The 24,129-nt window shown below is 41.6% G+C and overlaps 1 protein-coding gene across 1 annotated transcript; it reads left to right on the top strand.

Moving 5' to 3' along the window:
* The first annotated feature begins 936 nt into the window (after positions 1 to 936).
* Positions 937 to 22,531, top strand: LOC147150074 (stereocilin). The gene is made up of 29 exons (XM_086026721.1): positions 937 to 1,038; positions 1,137 to 2,255; positions 3,522 to 3,546; positions 3,650 to 4,190; positions 5,125 to 6,012; positions 6,088 to 6,150; positions 7,923 to 8,048; positions 8,848 to 9,014; positions 9,089 to 9,275; positions 10,243 to 10,358; positions 10,627 to 10,759; positions 10,873 to 11,055; positions 12,183 to 12,221; positions 12,303 to 12,479; positions 12,645 to 12,794; positions 13,569 to 13,627; positions 14,447 to 14,570; positions 14,698 to 14,780; positions 14,876 to 15,010; positions 16,150 to 16,350; positions 16,686 to 16,776; positions 16,879 to 17,050; positions 17,597 to 17,760; positions 18,716 to 18,871; positions 18,948 to 19,090; positions 19,833 to 19,981; positions 20,198 to 20,295; positions 21,382 to 21,529; positions 22,401 to 22,531. The coding sequence occupies exons 1-29, from the start codon at positions 966 to 968 to the stop codon at positions 22,487 to 22,489; spliced, it is 5,799 nt and encodes a 1,932-aa protein (XP_085882847.1). The 5' UTR covers positions 937 to 965; the 3' UTR covers positions 22,490 to 22,531.
* Positions 22,532 to 24,129: the final 1,598 nt, after the last annotated feature.

Here is a 24,129-nt window from a genome sequence, read left to right as displayed (position 1 = left end):
GTACACAAGTACAAAATAACTATCACAGTATACGGAAGTATTACACAGAACCTGCAAAGGTTGAATAGAGACAGCTGGGCTTTTCTTGTTTGTTTAAGGTGTTTTCACCTTTAATCCAAAAGACTTCTTCAGTTCTAAATTTTAGATGTGGAGTGTGAAGTCTTTTGGAGGTGAAAACATCTTCAACAAACAAGAAGAGTCCAGTTATCTCGATTCAATCTTGCCATCACCTGGATGACTAAGAAACCAAACGGCAAAATGTGAATTTCCATATCTTGATTTTCAGTTGAAGCAATTTCTGCGGGGATTTGTCTTTTTTTTTTTTAAAGCCCTGTTAAGTGAATTCAGGAATTTGTTTTGAAATACATTATACAGTACATTTGAAGGCAACGGTCGAATAAAGCGAGTACCGGAACTTATTTTTTCCACTTAAAGTACAGACGTTATTTATTAACCATTTAAGAATAGTATTTAAGAGTAGCCTGGCTTGCATGTAGTCAAGTCTTGTCAACCATATTAGTAAATTTCATCTGGACTTTGCTCCAATAGGTATTGGCGAGTCATAGCATCAGGCAACATAATTGCACAATCTCACTGAAAGAAGTTTACACTCGATCATGTGACGCCATCATAGCACACATTTTGTCACCAAATAATCCTGGTTTGGAAAATGTAAACCAGAACAGATTGTTTTTGAGCTGCGACATCAATATGAGGCGCAAATACTTTGTACCAGCAATTATCGTGTGATTGCTGGTACGTGCTTTATTAGCCATGCACTGCAAGTGTAAGGCAACCGGTCATTAAGATTTAATCTCCTCCTCTTTTACATCTCAGGTTGGTTAATCCTTTCAGTGAAAGTCAACAGAATTGCATTGTTTTCCAAAATCAATAGGAATTCATCATGAGGAGTGATGTATTTCTCACAGGAATGAATTGAAGACGGCAGACAAAAAAGGCCAGGCATGGCTACTCTTCGATTTACAAGCATCCTAGTTTGTGCTATTTTACTCGGACGAGGATCCTCTGAGCAAACAGGTTAGTGCAATGTCGACATAACTCCAATGTTCACTTTATTTCCGCATATATCCAATAAACAATTCTTTCTCTTGCTGCCCTGAATGGAAATCACTCAGCAAGGGGCAGAGAACAGCAAAGAGATGTCATTCTCAAGGAGCTCCTATCCAAACTGAGTAAAGAAGGTACTCGGAATCCGCAAACGAGCTCTCGGGAAGCGAGCAAGGATGTACCTCTGCACCCTTGGGTGAATAGTTTCCTGGGCGGCCTTCAAACACTGAGTGGACTATTTCCCGGTACAAACGTGGCTTCACTAAACCAGCCCATCGATCGGCGTCGTCTCTCTGGCTTCCTCTATAACATCTCTCAGTACCTCCAAGATATGAGCGCAGGACTGGAGGAGGCGCCCTTGGATTTAGATGACGAACAGCTGTGGGAGAAGGTGCTCTATTTTTTCCTCCAATCCGAAGGCAGTGCTGCACAGAGCCAGTGGAACGGCCGAGTGCCGCCTCGACCCAGCCTCCAAGTGAAGGACTGGTTTCTGTCCCTGAGAGGCAGCCCCCACTGGGACTGGCTTCTGGGGCTCCTGCAGAGCCTGACGACCCTCCTGCAGCGTCAGCCCCACAAGCCAATTCTGACTTTGCTGTCTCAGAACTGGAGGACGGTGAGCGCCGTGCTGGAGGCCGCTTTCCAGGCGCTCATTAGCGGCACGTACGGGCAGGCCAGCGCTGGCCTGCAGGGCTTCATTTGCGCACTGAAAGGTCACGCCGACTGCCCTTTCGGCGTCGGCTGGCTTCAGTACGTGCTCCGCTTCGTGGAAACACACAGCTGGGCGCCCGTGGTCAGTTTGCACCCGACGGGGGCAGGTGCTGAAAGCAGGAGAGGCTCGAGTGGACGTATTAAGCCCTTCAGCTTGCCCCCTGAGCTCATGAAGCAGGATGCATTGCTAAAAAAAACTTTTCGGGATGACACAAGCGCAACGCAGGATGATCCAGATTCGATGCGAAATCTATTCCTGCAAGCGCTGACACGCTCAAGTGGGGGCAATTTGGCCCAGGAAAATCTCGCCCTCGTGCAAAGTTTGGATAGGCTCAGGATGGGCCTTCTGCACAGAGTGGGCAATTCTGTTTATGGTAACTTGAGGAAGAAAGTGTCACAGGTTACCACGGCGATGCTTGATGATGTCAACAATGTGGCGGGCGTGTCCGAGCCCAGTAGAAGCGGACAATGCTCAGTTGGTGAGTGTGTCGGGCAGTTGAGATTATTAGATCAACGTGGCCGTCGTTTAGGATGTTTACACGCCAGAATGTTTTTCATTGAGAAATACAGTGCTCAACACAAACAAGCGCACATAGATTTATTAGAATATGACTTCCCCGGCATACTACTCTCCAAAAGACTCGCAAAACTGCTGTCGCTGCAAATAACATTTGGCAATGTCAAGGAATCATTCTGATTTTGCAATGTTGCTTGAAAACAAGTCTAAAGTTTAGCTGGAAAAAAAGTCAAACTCACAAGACGTCAACCACTGGTGACATCAAAATTGCTCTCGTATGCACTGAAAAATGGAGAAAGAATATATTTTTTTTCTTATCATTTATGTTGTGCACTGGGCAAAGTCTCATAATAGCATTTGAATGAATTGCTGTTGATGCCCAGTCGCCTTCTCTCGCACCGGTAGACCAACTTCTCAAATGTTTTGTCCATTTTACATAATGCATGCATTCTCAACTCGCTTTTTCTTTTGGAGCGTTTTAAAAGCAACCGCAGCTGCAACAGTGCTGTACATAGTAAATTAAGAAGATAAAACAAAATAATTGAACATATCATAATTTGAAAAGGATAAAAATGAGTAAGACAACAAAATAAGACGCCAAGGAATAAAGTGGATAGTGAAGGGGCTTGTTTAATGTGCATCCCGAGGTCATTCCAAAGTTTGGGGCCAGCGCCAGAAAAAGCCCGTAGCCCTTCCGCTCAGACTTTGGACAATAGTTGTTGCAAAAAAAGTTATAAAAACCCCTGGGCGTTCTAGTTAAGGACCTCAAACGTTGCAAAAGTATGTATATAGAACGTGCAAATCATAACATAACATCAAAATATCGAAAGTATTTAAGTATCGATACTTAGTATCGGCATAAAAAGTATCACGATACATCACGATACGATATTTTTCCCAGCCCTATTAGTTGGCTTTAATATTACTAAAATATTTGTATTAAGGCTACTTGTATGAGACAAAAATGTTTCACACTGCTTTAGGTCAACCTGGTCACTTGAGTATCTTTTCTGGATTTGGCTAATCGTTTTGCCCTTTCATTGTTATCAGTAATATTATATCAAGGGATTTGCAGGATTTGCCGGCGGATCTGTTGTGTCGCATCAGCTCCGGTCATTTTGTGTGCGTGTGTGTGTGTGTGTGTGCGCATGTGCGTCTGTGTGTCGGTGGTGTCTAGTTGCTTTTTCCAACTCACACTCATGATATTTGTTTTCATGTCTCTCTTAAGGCGACCTGCGGCAGTTAATCTTATGGTAAGATCATTGAAACAGTTTACTGTAATTCCCACTTGCCAGCAATTTGCCAGCAAACCTGAGCGAAATAACGGATGGTTCTCATGTGTTTGTGCAAATGTAGGGGTATAAGGCATAATGTGACCTGGAACACGCAAGCTTTGGGTGTTAGCACCCGGGGTCTCCCAAGTTCACTGCCATTCCTATCCTGCCCCTCCAGTGATGAAAATAGGTTCGGACCAACACCTCCCCGCTTAACTCCGAAATCATCACCTTCCCATCAAATCAATCCAAAAGGCATTTATGATCAGCGCAATCAGCCTCAACCGCGAAGTGAGAGTGACCTACAAAAAGAGATGGAGTACTCAACCACTGCAGAAATTCTGGAGGCGGTGTGCAATGAATCCATTCCAGGACTGAGTGGTGTCTCCAACTTCACAGTGTTCCTCTACTGTAAACTTTTGGAACGGGAGAACGGGTCAGTGAGTCCCGCTGATGGTGAAATGGGTCTGGACCTGCATGTCACATGCTCTGATGCAGCTTGGTACCTTTCTGCGGCTGAGGAGGACTTCCTGTGGGTTCATGTGTGCAGTGAGTTCTTTGCATATGAATTCAACAACACCGTCTGTGCCAATTCCACTTTCTGGCTGCATAGAGCACATCAGGTGAGGCTAACTTGATTTGATTATTCAAGTCAATATACACTCACTGGCCTCAACATTTGGTACTATAGAATGGCACTGAGTGGTGATTATTTTCACATAATGAACCCAAAGTCATATACTGTAAAGAGAAAGTCTGGGCACTCTTTGAACTGACCACATCCTTTGTCAATGGTTGAGTCCGCGTCACATGGTTTTGGATGCCATGTTGTGTCTCCACTTCAGCTTTATTTATCGTTTAAACATGTGGTAGCTTTGCCGGGTTTTGGTCTTTTGTGAGTGGATTTTTGGTGATTTTTGGTAAAACAGTTTGTTGTATGCCTATTTATTTTTGGTGCACTTCCAGTTACGTTCAATTAGTTGGTAAAAAAAAATGTAAAATATGATAGTGAAAAATGTGTCATTTTTGGTTTGACAGACTTTTTTAAATGTGGAAAATTCTTCCCAAGACGAATCGAATGATTCATTCGTCCTATCCTCCATTATTCGCCGAACAATTCCCCCATTTGCTGTTTTTGTGCTCAGGCCAAAGCCATGTCTAATTTAAAAAGGTATTGCTTTGCCGCCATCTTGGTGCCAAGTATATGTTGAAATGAGGGGAGAAGCTTCATTTTGTTAGGCCATAGACTTGTCTAATACAAAAAAAATGCTTTGCCTCATCTTGTGGCATCTATAGGCAGTTAAAAACCTTTTTGGATGGGCATCAATTACTCACAGATTTTCGTCATTGCGACAGAGCTTACCCCCCCACCCCCGCGATTTGCAGGGGAACACTGTATAGCATTTTCTCGGCTAAAAAAGCACTTGTTTTTGGCTCTGCTGGAATTTGTCTACACAGTACACGCACACACAGAGTGCACGAGTGCAGTTACATGTATGCTCATTTTGCAAACATATTGAGTGCCTCTAACACACAGTATTTACTCCTCACTCACAGGCTACCAGGACGCACAACTATAATGCGTTTAACCAGACAAGTATGAAGCAGCTGTGTGTGCACCTTTCAAGCAGTTCAACAGGAAACCCAGCGCCCGAGGAAGGTTGTCTAACTCAGTTGGGTAGCAGGTTGGTGAATGCCCGGGCTTTCCGGCGTTGCTTCCTACCCAACAGTTCAGCCCTTATCTCATCCTTATGCGGGAGAGAACCCCCAGATTCCCACCGCTCCTTCCCTGAGGGCAGCTGGGCCGCCACGTACTGCTTCCGACAACACAACCTCTCCCGTGCGGATGCCGCCGAGGAGACTTGTGAGTACAAGCGGTGGGCTGTGCGCACATTCCTCAATGTGACCGTGCTGGAAGCGTGTGGGCGGACGCGCGGACTGAGAGAGCACATGTGCTTGAACGCCTCACTCTACCATCAGCTGCTGATATCAATGCCTCGCTTGTATGACTTTTGTGCTGATCTGCAAGCAGAGGTGGAGGAGAGCAAGTGCTTACTTCAGAGGTTTTTCGACATGCTCCCGGCCCAATATGAGTTTGACACATCCCAGCTGTGCATGAACCCGGCCCCTCTGATGTTGGATGTCTTACACAAGCTCAGCGTGTGCCAGGTTGAAGGAGGGGAGAACCAGTGGTTTTTCGTGACGCTCGGTTATGTGTTGAAAGTGCTGGACTTCATGGTCGGCCTCTCTTCGGGTCTGGATGAAGGGGAGGGCGATGCCAGGCAAGGTTTGGGTCAGGCCATCCTCCTCTCCAGTCTCCTTGACAACGCATCTTGGAGCGCGATGCAGCCGGAGGCCTCCACCAGCATCCTTCACACCGTGGGAGTCTTCCTCCGTCGGGAGCAGAACATGAGCCTCAAAGAGGACCTGCTGAGTTGTTTCAGCGTAAGACAACGCACACATACACACAATCTCTGCCGTAGGAGGATTAATGAACTTCTTTTTGCTTTTGCTCGCCAGCCTGTCTTGTGGGACCTCATTGAGCAGGACAACAACTCATCAGCTCTAAGGGTTCTGTTGCAGGTACCGTGAGGCTACACTATCTACAGTACATTTGATTAGACACTGGTTCCCAACCATCTTAGCGTGCTGTGAAAAATCACAGGAGTGATCGGCAATCACAGCAGTGTCATTGCAATTTCACTAATTGGTCCAAAAATAATGCAATGAATGTAGATTACTTCATTTGTCACTGCCAGCGACAAAAACAATATTGTCAGGCAGGCCAATTCATTGCTCTTCCGCTAGATGGCAGAAGGTACAATCAATCTGTACTTGCACCCATTGCCATTCATACAGCACAACAACTCACGGCTTTTTGTGAGTATATCAGCTTTGCGTTCAACTCAACAGAGCCAAATTTCACACCGAGTTAGTAAGTGTGTTTGTTGTTTTTGTATATTGAGTCGATTCATCATTACTTCAACACAGTGTACATTAGTGCCTTGAGATATGAGTGTCCCAAAGTTTGAGCGTCGGTCCCAAAGTTTTTCCAAAGTGTTTAATGCCAGTCCCGTATCAGAATAGCTCTATTGTGATTGTACCACAGGGTGCAACGAAATGAAACAGTCACACCCCGTCCGAGAGACATAGAAAAACTATGGCCACCAGGGGACTACAGAACAGGAGTCTGCCGGGTCGCCTTTTACGGCGCCCCGTTTTCACCGGTGAAAAAACTTGTATGTCCTTTTCCATATAAACTGTGAAGCGCTTGCCTTGCACTGCAAACTTTTGTTATCAAACGATTATGGTTATGTAAATGAACTTGAATATGGCAGAGCTGTAATACATTGATAGGTGGTGGTGTGTTGGACCCCTGTTTAAAAGCTTTTAGCTTCAGAGGGAGTCCATTTTTCACAGTGTAAAACAATATTGTGTTTCTGATTTAACATTGTGGTCATAAAATTAAAACTTAAACTAGCACAAGTGGAGGTGGGTGGGGGTCTCGGGGATGAACATTGGTTCTTGCTCTGGTTATTACCAGAGCTGGGCATTCCGTCTATGTGACGGACCGCTCCGTCTATCCGTCACTGATGGATGCCCGTTTTGCTGATGGTTGACAAATGACGGGAACAATTTTTAAATCGACTGATTCAGAATAGACGGAACCCCGTTTATTTAATCTGCCATTCGTCTGCAGCCCGTCATTAGTTTAGTCGGACTCGCAGACGGACGGCCGTTTAAAATTAGAGGCGGACCGGCCTATAGACGGGTACAATTTTTTTCCTCCTGGAAAAAACGGCCAATGACGGACGACGGAAGGGTACCCACACTGCAGACGGATGACGAATAACGGACGCTCAATTTTTAGTAATATGCCAAACTCTGGCTATTACTAATATGTTTTGATGAAGTACAATATTATACTATTGAGTACTATTTTTCTTATTAATAATACATTCCATTTTTTTGTTTTTGGGGGGATGGCTGGAATGGATTAATGCCATTTCTATTCATTTCAATGGGGAAAGATGATTTGAGATATGAGTGTTTTGTCTTACAAGCGTTGTCACGGAAGGAATTAATCTCAACGCACCACTGTATAGTGAAAATCCGCAAATAATTGAGGCCCTTTCTGAAAAGGTTTGTAATTGTGTCTAGATGCTACAAGCTGGCGGCAAAGCGCTACAATAATCAGATGGCGCCCAAGCAATACTTTTATTGCTTTGGCATGTGCATTAAAACAAATGTGACATTTTGGTTTGGTGGTGCTAGTAAAAAACAAACAAACACTGCTATAAGAGATCTACTCACAAAGCTTTTACATTTTCATTCATTCTTGTTCTGTTTTCTAGGAATACCTTCAGATGCCGGAAGACAGCATTCGCACTCTGGTGATGGGCGCTGAGAAAGACGCCGTCAAGAGGTTCCTCTCCCATATGCATCAAAGCTGGGATCATCTTCAAGTCGAAACCAGCCGAGTTTGTTGCAAAGCTATCTTTTTGGTCCTGTTATTCTGATGAAAGTTTGATTTTTTTTTTTTTAGGGTCGGCCATTCCTTTGATGGGAGAAGTACAGTTCTGTTTGACATACACCCTGAAAAAGGATTGGTCAAATTTACCGAATAATTGGTTAAAATTGACCAATCTAGTTGGTAGTTATGTGTCCGACCGATCCTTTGGTTAAAACAACCAATCTAGAATGGATAGTCTTTTCAACCAATGTATATTGGTAGTAGGACCAACTGATGCAAATTGCTCATTTTGACCATGATATTGGTTAATTTGTGTAGAACCTTTAAAGGAAGCCACCGATATAAAATGATTGGCTTGGAACCATCTATATTGTGCTAGAGCCTATCCCAGCTGTCTTTAGGCAGTAGGCAGGGTACACCCTGAATTAGTTGCCAGCCAATCGCAGGGCACACAGAGAGACAAGCAAACATTGCCACTCGCCACACAGGAAGGCTGGGGCCGGATTCGAACCCACAACCTCTGCACTATGGGGAGGATGCGCTAACCAGTCGACCGCCGTGCCATGGTCCACCAGTATTTCTTCTAGAGCCATAGGGATAATATAATTTTAATTAACATCAATTGTGAATGAATATACTTATTTTGTAGGTCTATATGTACTGCACACTACACACTATACAGCAAAACAGTTGGGCTAGTGAAGTATCCTTTCCGTAACCAATTTCATTGGTTGTTTGAATGTATAACAGATGATGTGTTTGAACCAACATCTGTTTTTGTCCCATTAACTTTTCCCCAATCGCAGGCTTCCCAAAAAGAGCTGCAAGCCATGGAAACCATGACTGCTGCTTTTATCCATAAATTCCCCCGAGTGACCCCGGAGCTCTTGGTGGACCTATCCCAGTTCCTTCCGTTCATGTCTGTCTCCGACATTATGAGCTTCCCAGCCTCCGCCATTGTGAATGACAGCGTGTGAGTTGCTGACTAGTAAAAGATCGAATGCAGGCAACAGTGTCCTGACACCAGGCTTTTGGCTTCGTTTGAAGGTTGGCTGCCATCCGCGACCACAGCTCAGAGATGAAGTCGGCTCAGAAAAAGGCGTTTGTAAAACGACTTCTACAGTCAAGTGCGGTGGGCGATGTCCCCGCCTGGCCACCGTACTTCCTCAGCTCCATCCTCCCATTACTGCCTTACCTTCCCGTCAGTCGTTTTCAGCAGCTTACGTCACAACAGGTTGTTGCAAACATTTTTTTTTTAATAATCATTAGAAACAGAGAACCCCTACTATTCTCAAGGGATAGGGAGTGAGTAATTTCTTTGTAATTGCCTAGTTGCTACAAGATGGCGGCTAAGCTTTTTTTTCCCTCAGGCCGCGGCACATTGAGCAACGCAGCCGAATGCAACTGAAGTGGACCATCGCAAAAAAATTTCAGTAGGCGACTGTGAAAACTGAGACCCTGTATTGGGTTTTGAGGCCACCCTATACATCCATCCATTCAGCCATTATCCTAACCGCTTATCCTCATACAATTACAATTATTAATTAGAGAACCAAAAAAAACACAGGGCAATTGTCAGGGAAGAAGACGTTGACCACAAAAAAGAGGAAACGGGCGAGAATAAGATGTGTATTAATATTTTGGGAGGCTGTTGGCAATGATCTTCTGTGCTCATGCCTTTCAGCAACAGAGACTCTCCATGCTTAGCTTTCTTGCCACAGGTACATTAAATTATTAATATAGTTGAGTGTTATCATATAAAACAGGCGATTTCGATTTTGAATATCAATTTTTGCTCTTCCTTGAGTTTTTTGTTTTAAAAAAGGTAGCAGTGTTTTTATATGGACTATAAAATGTAAGCCAATGTTATGATGCACGGGAATCGTAATCGAATCGAATCATAGGCCTCTGAATCGCAATTAAATCGAATCGTGGGCCTCTAAATCGGAATCGAATCGAATCTTGAGGTTCCCAAAGATTCCCACCCCTTGTTCAGTCTGTTTAAAGCTGGACAAAGTTATGGCCTGACTAAATGAAGGGCTTTGCCTCAGTTCAACATAGTGAAAAACAGTGACGAGGCGAGTTTTGCTGAGAGTAATGGAGGATATATTCCGCAAATTTGCAAATGCCAAACCATGAGTATGTGGGGGTTCACTTAATATCACGCTAAAAAGTATTCTTATGGCTGTTATCTCATTTAGCTTACCCCTCTGGTGGAGCTGCTTGGCAATAGCAGCCTGGATGGTGTGAGAGGACGCCATGTTATTCGGACCATTTTCACTAAGAACAACAATGTCACTGTTGATAACATATCGAGGTGGGACAGTTCAATCTTTGTGCATTTTAATACTTACAGAAATAATGAATGGAAGTCTTTATACCTATGTTTTTCATTTCATGCATGTCCATAAAAATTATCGGTTGATCATTATACACATTAATATAATATATATTACAGTTATTTATTAGTACATGGACCTTAATTTGGGTATCAATGATATAGAAGAAATACCTTTTATTTTTTTACATTCAATATTTATGCTTGCCTTGTGAGGATAGCAACGGGCTACAATGTTGTTTTGCAGGCTTGGTGTCCTTTCGTGTTACTTTGATCCACTTGACCTGCAGTCATTTCTTTTGGACTCAGCTCTGTGGTCAACTCTCCAAAGGCAGCTGGTCAAGTGTGTGTCCAAGGGCTTCATTAGTGCTAGTGGCAGGGTGAGACCCACTTGATATAAAACAGCAAGTGTCATAAAACCTTCCTAGAACTGTTATGACCGTCTGTCATTATTATTGTCTTTTGTGTCTGACTAACTGTTGTACTTGGGCAGCTCTCGTCCTGGTTGGTCCCAGCAATGCGGACGTTGAATGCCAGCAGCATGGCTCCCGCAGAGCTGACTGGCCTCAGAGCTCTCCTCCCACAGCTCGGAGCATCCTTCTTACTTTCGCTTCCTTCAAAGCAGCTTCTAGAGCTCCTCTCCAAACCAGGAATAGACCGATATTCTCCAGCACAGGTCAGTAGGAGGGTTGTTTATTCCTTACATGGATAACATCCCAGTGTCACTCTGTCACAATTCATAGCAGTGTGACTGTATAAAAATGACCTGAATGTATGAAAATAAAATGAATATTCATTCATTACTGTCTTGTAAGATTAGCATTGAACCATACATTCTGCACGGACTGTTTTGTTCTGAGTCAGAGTTCAGAAAAACAGTAGTATCTGGTATGATCGTCATTATTCTCTTAATGGGCATGTTTGCCTTAGGCTGCTCACAATAAAAGGCCAATCTAAAGTGTTGAAATATAAAGTGCATTCATATTTTGTTCAACGTAAATTACACTTGCATTGCCTAATGCAAGGATGTTCAAACTATTTCCATTGACTGCTGCATACAGACAAATTCAAGAATATAGAGGCTGTTTTGACGTTTTAAACAAGTTTGTATATATTTTGTATTTTCTAATCCACACTGGGTCCAAGTTATTCATACGGGCTCACATGGACTTCATGCAGTGCTTTTCAATTCTTTTTCATTACACCGCCCCAGGAAGAAGAAAATATTTCATGCCCCCCCCACCCCTCTGCCGTGACTATAAATATTAACATTTGTATATAGAATTGTTGTAAGTACACTTCTGCAGAGGCGCTAATACTGCTTGCCTGACACAAAAAAAAAAAAACATGTTCCCTGGGGTCACATGCGCCCCTCCCTGGCATTGCACTGCGACTCCCCTAGTCCTTTGGAAGGACTGGTCTAATGAGATCCAATACAAGAGCAGAATGAACAATTTTGAAATATTATTATGCCATGTTTTTTCTTTATTGACACTGTCAGAGAGGTATTCATTCATCATGTTTATTATTTTGGGTGCAATTTGCAGTTGTGTAATAATAATTGATATAGCTCTTCTTTTGGATCTTGGTATATTATTTAGGTGTACAGTACCAGATATTGTGGTTGTAAAGTCAACCTTGAAAATAAATAAAAGGATGTACATTAATTCAATGTTACTTTTTTTCTCTCTAAAAGTAGCTTGATATTCAAGACTCTCAACTTCCCCTGCCATACACACAGTGGAGTAACCATTAAAAGTAACTGAGCCACTAAGAACATTTGACTCCTTTTCCCCCCCGCAGGCTTTTCAAATGTTGTCCAACATTTCAAAAGACACCAATGTAAGTTAAAATTTGGAAGAATACGTTTGCCGAATATGGGTCAGCCTCACTCTCACCTCAATGCGTGTGTCTTCTTGGCAGCTCACACTGGAAAAGCTGTGCCGACTGAAGCCATTACACTCTGGTCTCTCTCCTGCTGTCCTCAATAGGCTCCACTGGTCTGAGATCAGTGAAACTGCCCACTGTCAGTATTGCAGAAGCATGCTAACAGACCTGAAGCCCGGCCATAAAGCAATGCTATACGATGCAATGCAGACGGTGATGGTGCTACTTACTATAACTTATTCATGTAATGTGAAATGCAATTGTCCCCATGAATCATTTGTTGTTACTCTTCTTTTATAATTACATTTTAAGAGGGAGACACTTTGCGAGAGGCAGATATAAATAACAATGACCTTCAATCATGTTTTCTGTTATTAGGCTCTGCAAAAAGACTCACCCAACATCACTCAGCATGTAAACTGTCTCCTGCCATTAATCCCTCTGAGGAAGTTGACAGAAGCCCTGAAGCGGGAAGGCCCCCTGAGAGACATAAGCTTGTATCGACACGTCAACTGGTCACCACAGCAGGTGCGCATTTCACTCCACAAACAATTTTTCCCACTAGCGTGACAACAATAAGTTGTCAGGATCTCACGCAAATGAAGAACTATTAATCATCATTGCTTCCCTCCCATTAATCTGCTAAATCATCGGATGTGCTTCAGATGAGCCTTTCAGAATATTAATGCACCGTACCAGCCAACCTCCATCAGGCTAATTAGTTTGGCTCTGACATATCGGTGTGGAGGAATGTCGTTTAAATTAATAATAGGTACATTACGGGCCTTTTGTCACAGACAGGGGTCCGTTAAATTGCCTCCAACGTGTAGGAAAGGGGAAACAGCTCCAAGAGAGTCTTCATTCAAAGTTGGTGCCATTTTCAACCTTCTGGTCCTATGCAATTCTACACATATGATTTATTTTTTGTCTAACACAACGCCCTTGTATCATGTTGTGTAACAATTGCAATATTGTGAAACCCTACTTCGAAACCCTAACTCTAGTTTGAAACCCTACCTCTAAATCCTAACCCTATAGTTTGAAACCCTACTTTGAAACCCTAACTCTAGTTTGAAACCCTACCTCTAAACCCTAACCCCAATAATGAAAAAATGAAAAAAAAAAAAACAGTTAAATTAACCCAACAAATGTTACAGACTCTTGATAATGTAAATGCTGTGTGGTTCGGATTAAAGAACAGGCCATACTTTGCCCACCACTGGTCTATATACACCTATTTTAGTAACAGGAGTTCTTTTTATTATTTCAGGTTTTGTGAATATTTTTTTTTTGTCTGTACAGGCTCAGCTTTTGTTCAGGTGGATACACAACTCTAAAAATATCACCGGAAAAACGGTGAGGTAAGTCAGGAAAGTCGGGTAATTCCGACAGCTGGTACAACAGTTTGTTTGCATCCTTGTTGAACGGCACTGCATTATATTGCATTCCATTCCATTACATTACACCTGTTTTCTGAATTTGGTCATGCGATGTTTGCAAGCTGAGCCGTGATTGGTTGTTACCTGAGCCCTGGCAACTGTAATGTCATTTTCAGTTGACAGCAAGTGGCAAAATGCCTGCCCCCTGAGAGGGATAAAAATGGGTGAATTTTGATGCTTAATTCATAATACACAAATGCAACATAAATCAGAATGCTATGTTTAGACTACTGGTGCCGCATAGAACATATTATTGTAAATACAATTTTTAACATAATGTCCCCTATAAACACTCATGAAATCCTCTTTGTTTTATGTTTAGTTTGACAGTAAACTTAAACTGGGAGAGGATAAAAAAAAACACTTCAAGCATCTTTTTTGAAGAATTGTTCTTTATCTACCAAACTGCTGCTTGTTGTGAGTTGACACTGATCATGCCTATGATTTCTCACAGTGATTACCAACAATGATTTAACATGGTAGGAAACTGATAAATCTCAATATGCAACACTTTACTGTATTTCTATAAATCCCTGCAAGTGTTTACATGAGCAAACGATCACTTCTACCACATTCCTAGGAAATCACAGTGTCCCATCACTGGTGAGCTATTTTTAGAAGAGGTCCACGGGCAACTCATACGATCCTTGGGGTTACCAACACGGTGCAAGTAACTGGTTTTCAGGCATCTAGAAGTCCATCATCCAGATTTTTTTAATACACTGACTTGTGTTTTTGTAGAGACCTGGGCCAGGTTGCAGTTGGGATGACATGTGACTTTTTGAGACTTTGGAGCAATGACACTGATTTTGCAGAGCTGCTTCAGTTTGTCACTATGTTGCCAGGAAACTTGAGACCTGCTCTGGTAAGAAGTTAAATGCCCCCAAAAGTGCTGACTCATACTGCTTTCCAGTTTAATTACTTTCAGATTTTCATCCAAGTGGCTCCAGAATTATCATTAGTGCTAACTTTTTTTTCTTTTATATGACAAGCGAAAATGTATCATAGAGGAAGTGAGAAAACATCCTCAACTTGATGTCAGCACTTTAAGCCCCTGGTTTTCTGCAACATTACCGCAAGTATCTCCTTTTTTGGAATGTAAATGGATTCTTTATATGAATCATTCACAGTTCTGACAAAAACATATACTTCTGCTCTGTTCTCTCTCAGTGTGACAATGATAGATGACCTTTCCAACACATCCCTCAAGGCTGTTCTGGACCATGTTCAGGCACACTTCACTGATTTCCTCCAACTACCACATTACAAGCAGACAAATATGGCCGAAAAGGCTGTAAGTGAATGGATAGACTGTTCTTATTAATAGTTATTTTAGCATTTTTACCATTGTGAAGGCAGAGTTTTTGATTCATCTCTTGTATTGGAACATTGTTGGGGTCAAGGCCCCTTTAGCTGTATAGATCTAACATCCCACTTCCTGTATGATCAAGTAACATCCAAACTACTCACAATATGTACCTGAGAATAAAAAGCAGCAGTAACAATACTACCCTCGCTTTAGCATTGTAAGCAAGCTGACGTTAGCCACTGGTAGCATTGACTTATTCATAATGGATTGTGACTATACACCAAGTGCTCTATTTGTGTCGGCGGCGGGACAGGTCAGTGTGAGGTTTCAAGCATGTGCCTGCGAGTACATGGCAAATGACTGACACCTCGTCTGTCACGCTTTCTGTTCCTGGTTGTTTTCTCCCGGGTGCGGCTACCTAAGCCAATGAGGAAAGTGGATTTGAGATACGAGTGTTTTCAATTATGGGCGTGGTCACGTAAAAAATTAAACCCGTACCTCAAGGCATTTCTGTCTTATGTAGTAGGGTTGTGGACAGGTTTTGTGTGATCAAAACATTATCATAAGGTATTTCATGGAGCAGTAAATAAACCTGAGCTGAAATGCGGCTTATGAGCACTGAGTGCAAACTCAAGTGATGATGAGATCATTTTGATGATGAGATGATTTTTAACCAGCTACGTGTCTTGAATTTGTAAACATTTTGTCTCATTCCAAGATTTGAGACGTAAATATTTACAATAACACTAGTCAAAAATTTTTTGTTTTAAATTCGACGCAAGTAGTAAAGTTCACGAGATGATTTTTTTGCTGCTGATTTAGAATCAGCCCTCGTTTTTTCTCGAGCACATCAGGTTATGCTCAGCAACAGGTGAAATTTTGTTCCAAAACGTCAGAGCTTTAAATTACAACGCATGGTAAAATCTGTATTGCACAAGCTCTTATACCTGTATGTCAAAATTAAAGACAAAAAAAAGAAAATATCTCCAAAAGCTGGTGTGCTCAGAAAAAAAGTAAAGATATTTTTGAAATCAGCGTCAAAAATATGTTCGGAGACACACAAAGCCAACTCTGATCAAAATTTGCTGTTGAGCAGTGTAATTATTGTACCTGCATGTGGTGCTCTGCAGGGTTCCTCTTCCCATAATGTGGGTGAGATTGATGGCCCCACTCTGGACTTTCTGGGTCCTCTTCTGCCTTTCTTGGATAGAGACAGTTTGGCTCTGGTAGACAGAGGTGCTCTGGCTTTGCGGCTGGAGGAGATGAGGAGTTTCTGTCTTCCCGAAGAAGCCCTGAGAGATATCAGCGCCTTGCTCACACAGAAAGACTTCATGGGGTAAATGAAGCGTTAAAAGGTCTTGATTATCCGATGTCAAGAGATCATTTTAAAATAAGTACAAACATTCTAAGAAAAGAATGTGAACCGTTTCTTATTGACTGTAAACAAAACACTCAAGCACAGACAAATGCCCAGCTCTGAACACCACTCTTAAATTTTTAATTGTACTTCAAAATGTGGATTTTGTTCTCAAATACTTAGAATATTACCACTTTATCTATTACAGTACTACAACATTACAAACTTTTTCTCATGTTTTTTTTTCCCTCATAATGTTTTTTTTTTTTTCTTTTCGGTGTGGCCCTTTAAAAATATGACTCCTTATTTTCTAGGGAGCCATCCAAGTGGAAAGCGGGAGACATTGAACATTTGGGAAGGCTGGTGTTCTCCTTGTCAACAAAACAGATTAACTCCATCCCACTGGTTAGCACCCATTAAAACGTTCAAGTATACAGTAATTGTACATTTCGTTTTGTCACACGGCTGTCTAAGATGGGTGTTATTAAACATTGTCTCCCTGTTCAGAAAGTGTTGAATAAAGACACAGTGGAACAGGTTCTCTTGGGTCAAGAGCGCTGGGAGGACAGCGCGGTGGGTGTCATCTGTCTGAAGTGGCGCATGGACCAACGTCGTCAGAGAGAGAAGACACAGAGTCTCATGAGAGGGATAGTAAAAGTCCAAGGCAGTGGCGCAAAAAGTTGAGTTCTTTCTGCTGTGCTCTTAGCGTCTTGAACTGTGATTATGTACAATCCAACTACTATCAACATGCTTTACAAGAACAATATAAATTAATTTATTTAATTCATTTTGTGATGGTAGTTTGCATTGGACTAGCACTGAAGTGCATCAGTGAAAGCCACTTGATGGTGCTATAGATTGGGGGTGTTCCCCAAACACTTTCAGATGAAAAGCCAAACTAGAAATAGGATTTTTCTCTGAGACAAATCATGTACTCAGTATCTTGTACTGCCACAACAACATATACATTTGGAGAATCTAACACGAATGTGTTTTTTTAACAGGGGTGCACATAAAAATGTTGGCGTGGTTGTCAAATGAGCACCAAAGGTTGTTGTTTGGTGCTCATTTGCAACTATAAAAATGGCCCAAACCTAAATTTGGAAAACCCAGTTTCAGACTGATAAAAAAATAAAAATAATAATAATAATGTCATCAAGTGCAAGTCAAATAATTTTGTCTTAGTGATTTTGATTAGTGTCAATGGTGTGTCTTCTCGTATCAGTCCTTAGCTGTGCAGACATCAGAGGTACGTTCCCCTCCGCATGGACATCATCTCAGTTGAGCAGCGTGTCACAAGTCGACCTCAAAGAGTGTGTGGAAGTCTTCGGCCGGGATACTTCATTAAGCTCCGAGCAGCGCCGGGCACTCTGGGTCAAACTTCGGCAGGTCAGTAGTGGTGAGAATATGCAAAACAGCATGGCGAGTTACTGTAAAGTTATAATTAAGAATGATGACTAAAATATATGTTATTATGGTACAGCATTATTTTAAAATAATCATAATCATTACAAATTTTGGTAGGCTAGAAAAGTAAAACAAAACATTGTAATCAATTCAATTGTATTAATATTGAAACTAACTTTAAACTTTACTAATACTTGTGTTCAAATTCTGGGGGTTAAACATTCAAATTCCCAAGCATTGTTGCCATATAGCAGTTACATCATACATACCTGATTTTTGTATCGCATATTTTTTTCTCTATATCGTAGTATTTAGTGATGATCATTTTTAAAAAAGGACTAACGTTAATGCAGACTCACAAGGAAAAGAGTGCGAGAAGAAGGTCCAAATTTAATAGAGCCTAAACAACAAAATAAATCCATGGTCGCTACATAGCAAATTTTCATCTATCGCGGTGTGTTCTGGAGTGTAACCTGGCACTTAAACATTTTTTGAGGTCTTGAAACATAATTTTAAAATAATACAGAAACATTTAAACACGTCAAAGATCGAGAGAGTGTAAGACCAATGGATAAATGTATTCAAATATTGTACAAATAGCATTAGAAATAGAGGGATAACCATGACAACAAAAACAAATCTTCTATACAGCAGGCCTGCAAATACTGAAGCACGCCGTGGGCGTTTACTGTGCACACCTCCCTAAAAGTGTCTATCAAAACTAGAAATTGTTTTTTTTTCTTTTTTTTTTTAGCTCTTGCATTGGATCTCATTTCATTTTGCAGTTGCACCTAAAGATGTGTTCAGTGTGGCAGTGCACTTCGTCTCCATCACTGACAGCCAAAAACAGTTCACGGCATGGCCCGAGGCAGTGTGAGGTGTAATTATCACCTTCTGCCTGCGATTGAACTATTTTGCTGTTCTCTGTCCACTGCAGGCATTCAGTCCAGCGAGCGAGCTCAGATCCGATGAGATTCTGGCTCTCGGTTCTCTGGTGACTGAGATGACAGTTAGGGAACTGCATGACGCCTCTTTGACTGATCTGGCCGTTTTGGCCCATCTGGGGACCCTGCCGCATTGGCGTGCGAAGAAGGTCAATTGAATTTGAACTTGAAAATTGACATATAAAGTGGTGGTGAATGTGCCGAATATTTCTTTTGACTTTTCAGATGAGAGTGGTGATTTCGGGAGTGATGCGCAAGTGCGACCTGAAAATCGAGCAGTTATCTGTGGTCCATCTGGCGTCATTTGGCCATCTGATCTGTGGACTGTATCCCTCAGAGATTAAAACAATGAACGCTTACAACCTCAGGTGAGTGAATTAATCAGTGTATGTTTTTCAAGTTAGCGTTGGTCAATGCTTGCAAGCTAAAAAGGCACTCGGGTAGAGTGCCGATCTCTGCCAAGGTGGTAAAAGCATTTTTTAAAGAGCATTTTAAGCGATCTTCCAAGACTCGCATCATTTTGTGTTCTGTTACAAAATAATCACTGAAAAAGTACATTCTCTTCTTTCACTATCAGTCTTTTTCCATTCTTGAATAATAAACAGTAGAACACGGGTTGGTTTAACCAAAAACATGTCAACCAAATCAGTTACTGGTGATTTTCTGTTGTTGCGAAACCCTAGTCCAAATTGTACTTGACGTGTATGTCCGTTATTGGCAGTAAACAGTTGGATTCCAGTTGACCAATATAAACGTCCACTGCAGCGAATGAGGTAAGAGAAAGGATATTAAGGCTGGAGCAGCACAGGGAAAGAGAAATGAGCACGGTCCCAGTGGGCAATAACAGAGTTAAATAGAGTAGAGTCCTCCATACACACTTGTTTTTTGATGTGTACCAAAACATAATGCTTGGTGGATGCAAAAAATAACTTCCCATGTTGTTTGCAGCATAAGTTACAAATGTGCTTCACAAGTTGCTCAGTTGCCAAAGCAACACACCAACAAACAGATGTAGCTAGAAAGTGGGTGCACACACATTGAAGCGTTTTGTAAACATTTTGCGTTTTCTCAGAGGATTAAATGCGGAACCTTTTCTTCCTGAAACGGCAGCATGGCGGTCCGGTTCCTGCGGGAAATGTCCTTGCCATGCACAGAACAGCAGATGGAGGCTTTGACAAGTCGTTTGTCCAGACCTGAGGCCTTTGGTCCCGTCAGTGCTTGGGGACCTGAAGTTTTCACTGAAATTGGGACACTGGCAGGTACAGATGGATGTAATATCCCAAAGGATCTTTTGTTGCCAACATTTTATTGTCCCTCCTCCAGAGTGAGGAAGGACAATTCTTGATGGATTGGAACAATTAAAAAAAAAAATCTCCTTGGGGTTTGAGAGTAGAGCTGAAAAAGTTTTGAAAATCTCTATTTTGAGCTACATTAATGATCTAACTACAATGTTTGTGAAACTGCTGTATGCTCAGCGGGCCTGGAAGACATTGTTTTGTCAGCTCTGACACAAGCACAAGTGGAAGGCATCACCACTGAAGCAATAAGCCTGCTGTCACCCAAAAAGATGGCAGTAAGTTCCGCCTTTGATTTTATGTGAGCACTTTATGTCAAGTAGATTGCACTTCATCTCAAGACTCAAGTCTTTTTTTTTGTACACTAAAATATTCCCTTTTAGCTTCAGTAACCCACGTTGATGACACAACTTTAGCCGGGGTTTCATACTCATAACGTTGAATAAAAAACAAGAAGACATTTTAGGAATTGGTAGCTTTCTTTCTGTTTTTTTTTTTTTTTTTTTTATATACATGCCCTTTCCTCTCTGGCTTACACTCGTTGTCCAAAAAATACAACCCGTAAGGTTGAACACAAGCCGTCTAAAAAATAAAACCTGTAAGGTTGAACATAAGCCGTTACATATACTGATCAACCTCCAGTTTGGTTTGGAAAAAATAGAAATAATCTTTTGTCATCATTAACACGGCGGGCAAGCCTCGAGCGAGCGAGTGACAAAGCAGGCAATATTTGAAATAATACAAACCCTTCTTCAAATGCCACACAAAAAAAGGAGACTATGATGTATCATTACATTTTTTTTCCACCATTGATGTAAAGTGTCTAGTAAGTTAACAACTCTAATTGAAGTAATAAAAAAAAAAACGGTCTTTCATATTCATTCATGTTTCATTTGCCTTCATTTTAGCATAACCTATCAAACCAAAACCTCTGCCTAGTTTGAATGTGCACTACATCCAAATTATGAGTTGATGTTCACACTAGTGCAATCACACTATGTCAGTTTATTTTTACTTCCCGTCTTAAAAAGATTCATTCTTTTTCAATTAAGTAGGTTACATTGATGGTGGAAACAGTTTTAATATTACATATCTACTTATATGATCTTTTTTTTTAAACTTCACAAAATCCTGGCATTTAAACAGGGGTGAGCGTGATTGGCTCGACCAGTTGAAGGCGTACCCTGCCTCTCACCCAAAGTCGACTAGGATAGGCTCCAGCTCACCCATGACCATGATGAGGACGAGCACTATAGAAAATGGATAGCTTGATAGATTCTGGTTTTGTATTCATGTTGTGCTTCCCAAAGGATCTTACAGTATTGAGTTTTACTTTGACTTTGTGTTGGATGCGTGCTTGCTAGGTGGTATTCAGTGCAATGCAGTTGTCCTGGCTGAGTGCGGAGCAGGCGTGGGCCATCACGGAGGACCAGCGGAGCGAGCTGGACAACGAGCAGAGACACGCTGTCGGACTCGCTCGTTACGAAGGAGATGTACTGCTCGAGCTGAGAGGTGGGTGCTGAGCGCTGACGCAACGATGACGATTGGAGTTCATTTCATCTTATCGTACCAGGGCTGTTTCTATAATCCAATGATTTATGTCAGTGATTCTCAAGATGTGGTGTGTCTACCAGTGGTGGTGGGCAGGGCTTCGTCTCGGTAGTACGTGAAATATATATTCGTACAGTATTGTTACACTCGCATCACTACAAGGCAAGGCCAAGTCAACTTTATTTATATAGTGCAGTTCACACAACATTTAAAAGCAAAGAAAAAAAACATGCAAAATGAAGAATTTGATACATTTGCAAGCAAAGTACAGAAATAAAGACTAAATGCGTTGTTCATATTAGTTCTGTAATGATTTAATTTCCAAAGGCAACCAACCGAGCGTGACGTGATTGGCTGAGGGAAGTCAAGAGCAGAAAGAGAACTAGGAAGCAGAAAGAGCAAGAGAGAGAGAGAGAGAGATAACGCGAGATGTAGCATGTACCTTAAGGAATGACGTTTTTGAGGGTTCGTCAATTGTCATCCGTCAGCAGCGTGGGTACCCTTCCGTCATCTGTCTATTTGGTCCGCCTATCATTTCAAATGGGCTTCCACCATCGCTTCTGTCGATAAGTGTCTCGGTTAGATTTTGATCCGACTAGCCGCGTATTCCCCCTCCCCCCCTCCCCACCCCAACAAAAAAAACAAGCCATAGTTGAACAGTGGACTATTAAGGGTACCCAGGTCACAGACGGAGGACGGACCGGCAAAAAAGGGTCAAGTGCCCAGCTCTGTAAATTTCATTTATGTGCAATGGCAATGTTTGTTTCTAAGCAACGCCTGTGATTCTTATGGTGTGAAGCCAAGACTCATGAATGTTTTTTTTCCTCCACAGGGAGAAACTCTGCTGCAGCAAGCTTGAACACAAACTGCTTTGCTTTAAGCTTTGTCGGTCCAAGTCTCTGGTTCAGGCATCTCGTCTGAAATGCATCAGCATGTTTCCGTAGGATTTGACCTTCCATGTCATCCACACATTTGTTCATAAAATAAACACTGTGAACCCTTTTATTGCTTCTGTGTTGATTTCTTCAGTTCACAATGTGCGAGTCAGTCTCATTGAATTATCACAAAATGTAAATTATTCAAAGTTTGATACTAATTTCTAGATCAATCACTATTCAGAAGAAATACAGCTTTGGTCCATGTTGCAAATGTGGCTACATAAATATGACTATATGTTTTGAGGATAAAAATTAGAATTAAAGTTTCGACTTCCGCTTTTCTAGTTGGCTTTCCTAGACGTTTTTTTTTCCCTCCTATTAGAACTCTGAAGGTTTTGTGCAAAAGCACATTTGACCTTTAACACTCTTACTTGGTTCACGTGACACCCACCGTGGGGTAGAGTTAACTACTACTGTGGCACAGCACAAGCGTGAGCTGGTTGCTAAGCAACATTTGCCTTTTCCAAGTACTTTCTAATTTTATCTTAAAGTAGACCGCAGTTCGGCAATGTATTACATGCCCGGCTTTGAACATTAAAGCCTGAAGTCAACGCAAACATTTTTTTTCAAGAATGTTTCCAGCAGGCCCACAACACGGCATTCTGATTAATTTTGCGTTTGACGAATATTAACTAACTTAACTAAGTTAAGCAGCAAAATGCACTCATTTTTAGCCATCTCTGGGGGGCGGCCATTTTGCCTTGTGTCGACTGAAAATGACATCACAACTACTCACAACGATCAATCACGGCTGACCTGTTTCTGAGCCGTGATTGGTCGCTGTGAGCAATTGTGATGTCATTTTAAGTCGACACAAGACAAAATGGCCGCCCCCGAAGATGGCTAAAAATGAGTGGATTAACACTTGTTCCACAAACACAATATTTATCAGAATGCCCTGTTTCAACTAGTGGGCTTGCATAGAACATATTCTTGAAAAACAAAAATGTTTGCGTGTACTTCCGTTTTAATGAGGAGGAGACGTGATACACGTGAAGCTTGTATGGTTGAATCTAATAGTACGGTACTACTCAAAGTGTTGTACGAGTACCACTAGCGGTACGACGGCAGCCTTCAGTACATAAAAGAATCACTGTCTTTGTACAATTCAGTTGTATTTAACTTTAAATTTCCAGTTTCATTTAATGTTTAAGGACCATTTGTTCTAGGGAAAATGTTCATTTGACTTTTATATGTAATACACTTTGATTCATCATCCTTACTGACTCTGGTGCAGGCAGCGTGGGTTCAGTTCCCACTCAGTGTCGATGTGAATGTGAGTCAGTGGGTGTCTGTCTTTGTATGTCTCAACAAGGGTCTAAATCTAAAAAAAAAACCATTCAGAATCTTGCACATACGTCTGTGCACATCACTATTATGTGACTTGTGAATATTGCATTGCATCACCCATACTCTGTTCAACGTGAGATTAAATTTAAATTGATTGTAAAAGCAATTAGCCCTCACCTATTATCATTTTTAATAGCCATTTAAATTGCTCTTGCTGGTGATTTTTTTTTTGTACTAGTACGAACACGCTCTTTTTTTTTTTTTTTTTATTAATTTTGCCTCAAAGATTATATTTTATGTCCCTATAGCTGAAAATGTACTACCTAGGGCTTT

This window comes from Filicampus tigris, chromosome 3, assembly GCF_054856515.1.
Source record: "Filicampus tigris isolate MCC_2025a chromosome 3, RoL_Ftig_1.0, whole genome shotgun sequence".
Taxonomy (NCBI): Eukaryota; Metazoa; Chordata; class Actinopteri; order Syngnathiformes; family Syngnathidae; genus Filicampus; species Filicampus tigris.
Note: the sequence above shows the minus strand (reverse complement) of the source record. Positions and strands in the feature narration are given on the sequence as shown.

Bases quoted from the DNA above. Each gene is read 5' to 3' on its own strand.
- LOC147150074 (XM_086026721.1), top strand. From the start codon at position 966: ATGGCTACTCTTCGATTTACAAGCATCCTAGTTTGTGCTATTTTACTC. The intron at 2,256-3,521 runs GTGAGTGTGTCG...GTCTCTCTTAAG, and splicing joins AAGCGGACAATGCTCAGTTG to GCGACCTGCGGCAGTTAATC. The intron at 16,777-16,878 runs GTTAGCACCCAT...CTCCCTGTTCAG, and splicing joins AGATTAACTCCATCCCACTG to AAAGTGTTGAATAAAGACAC.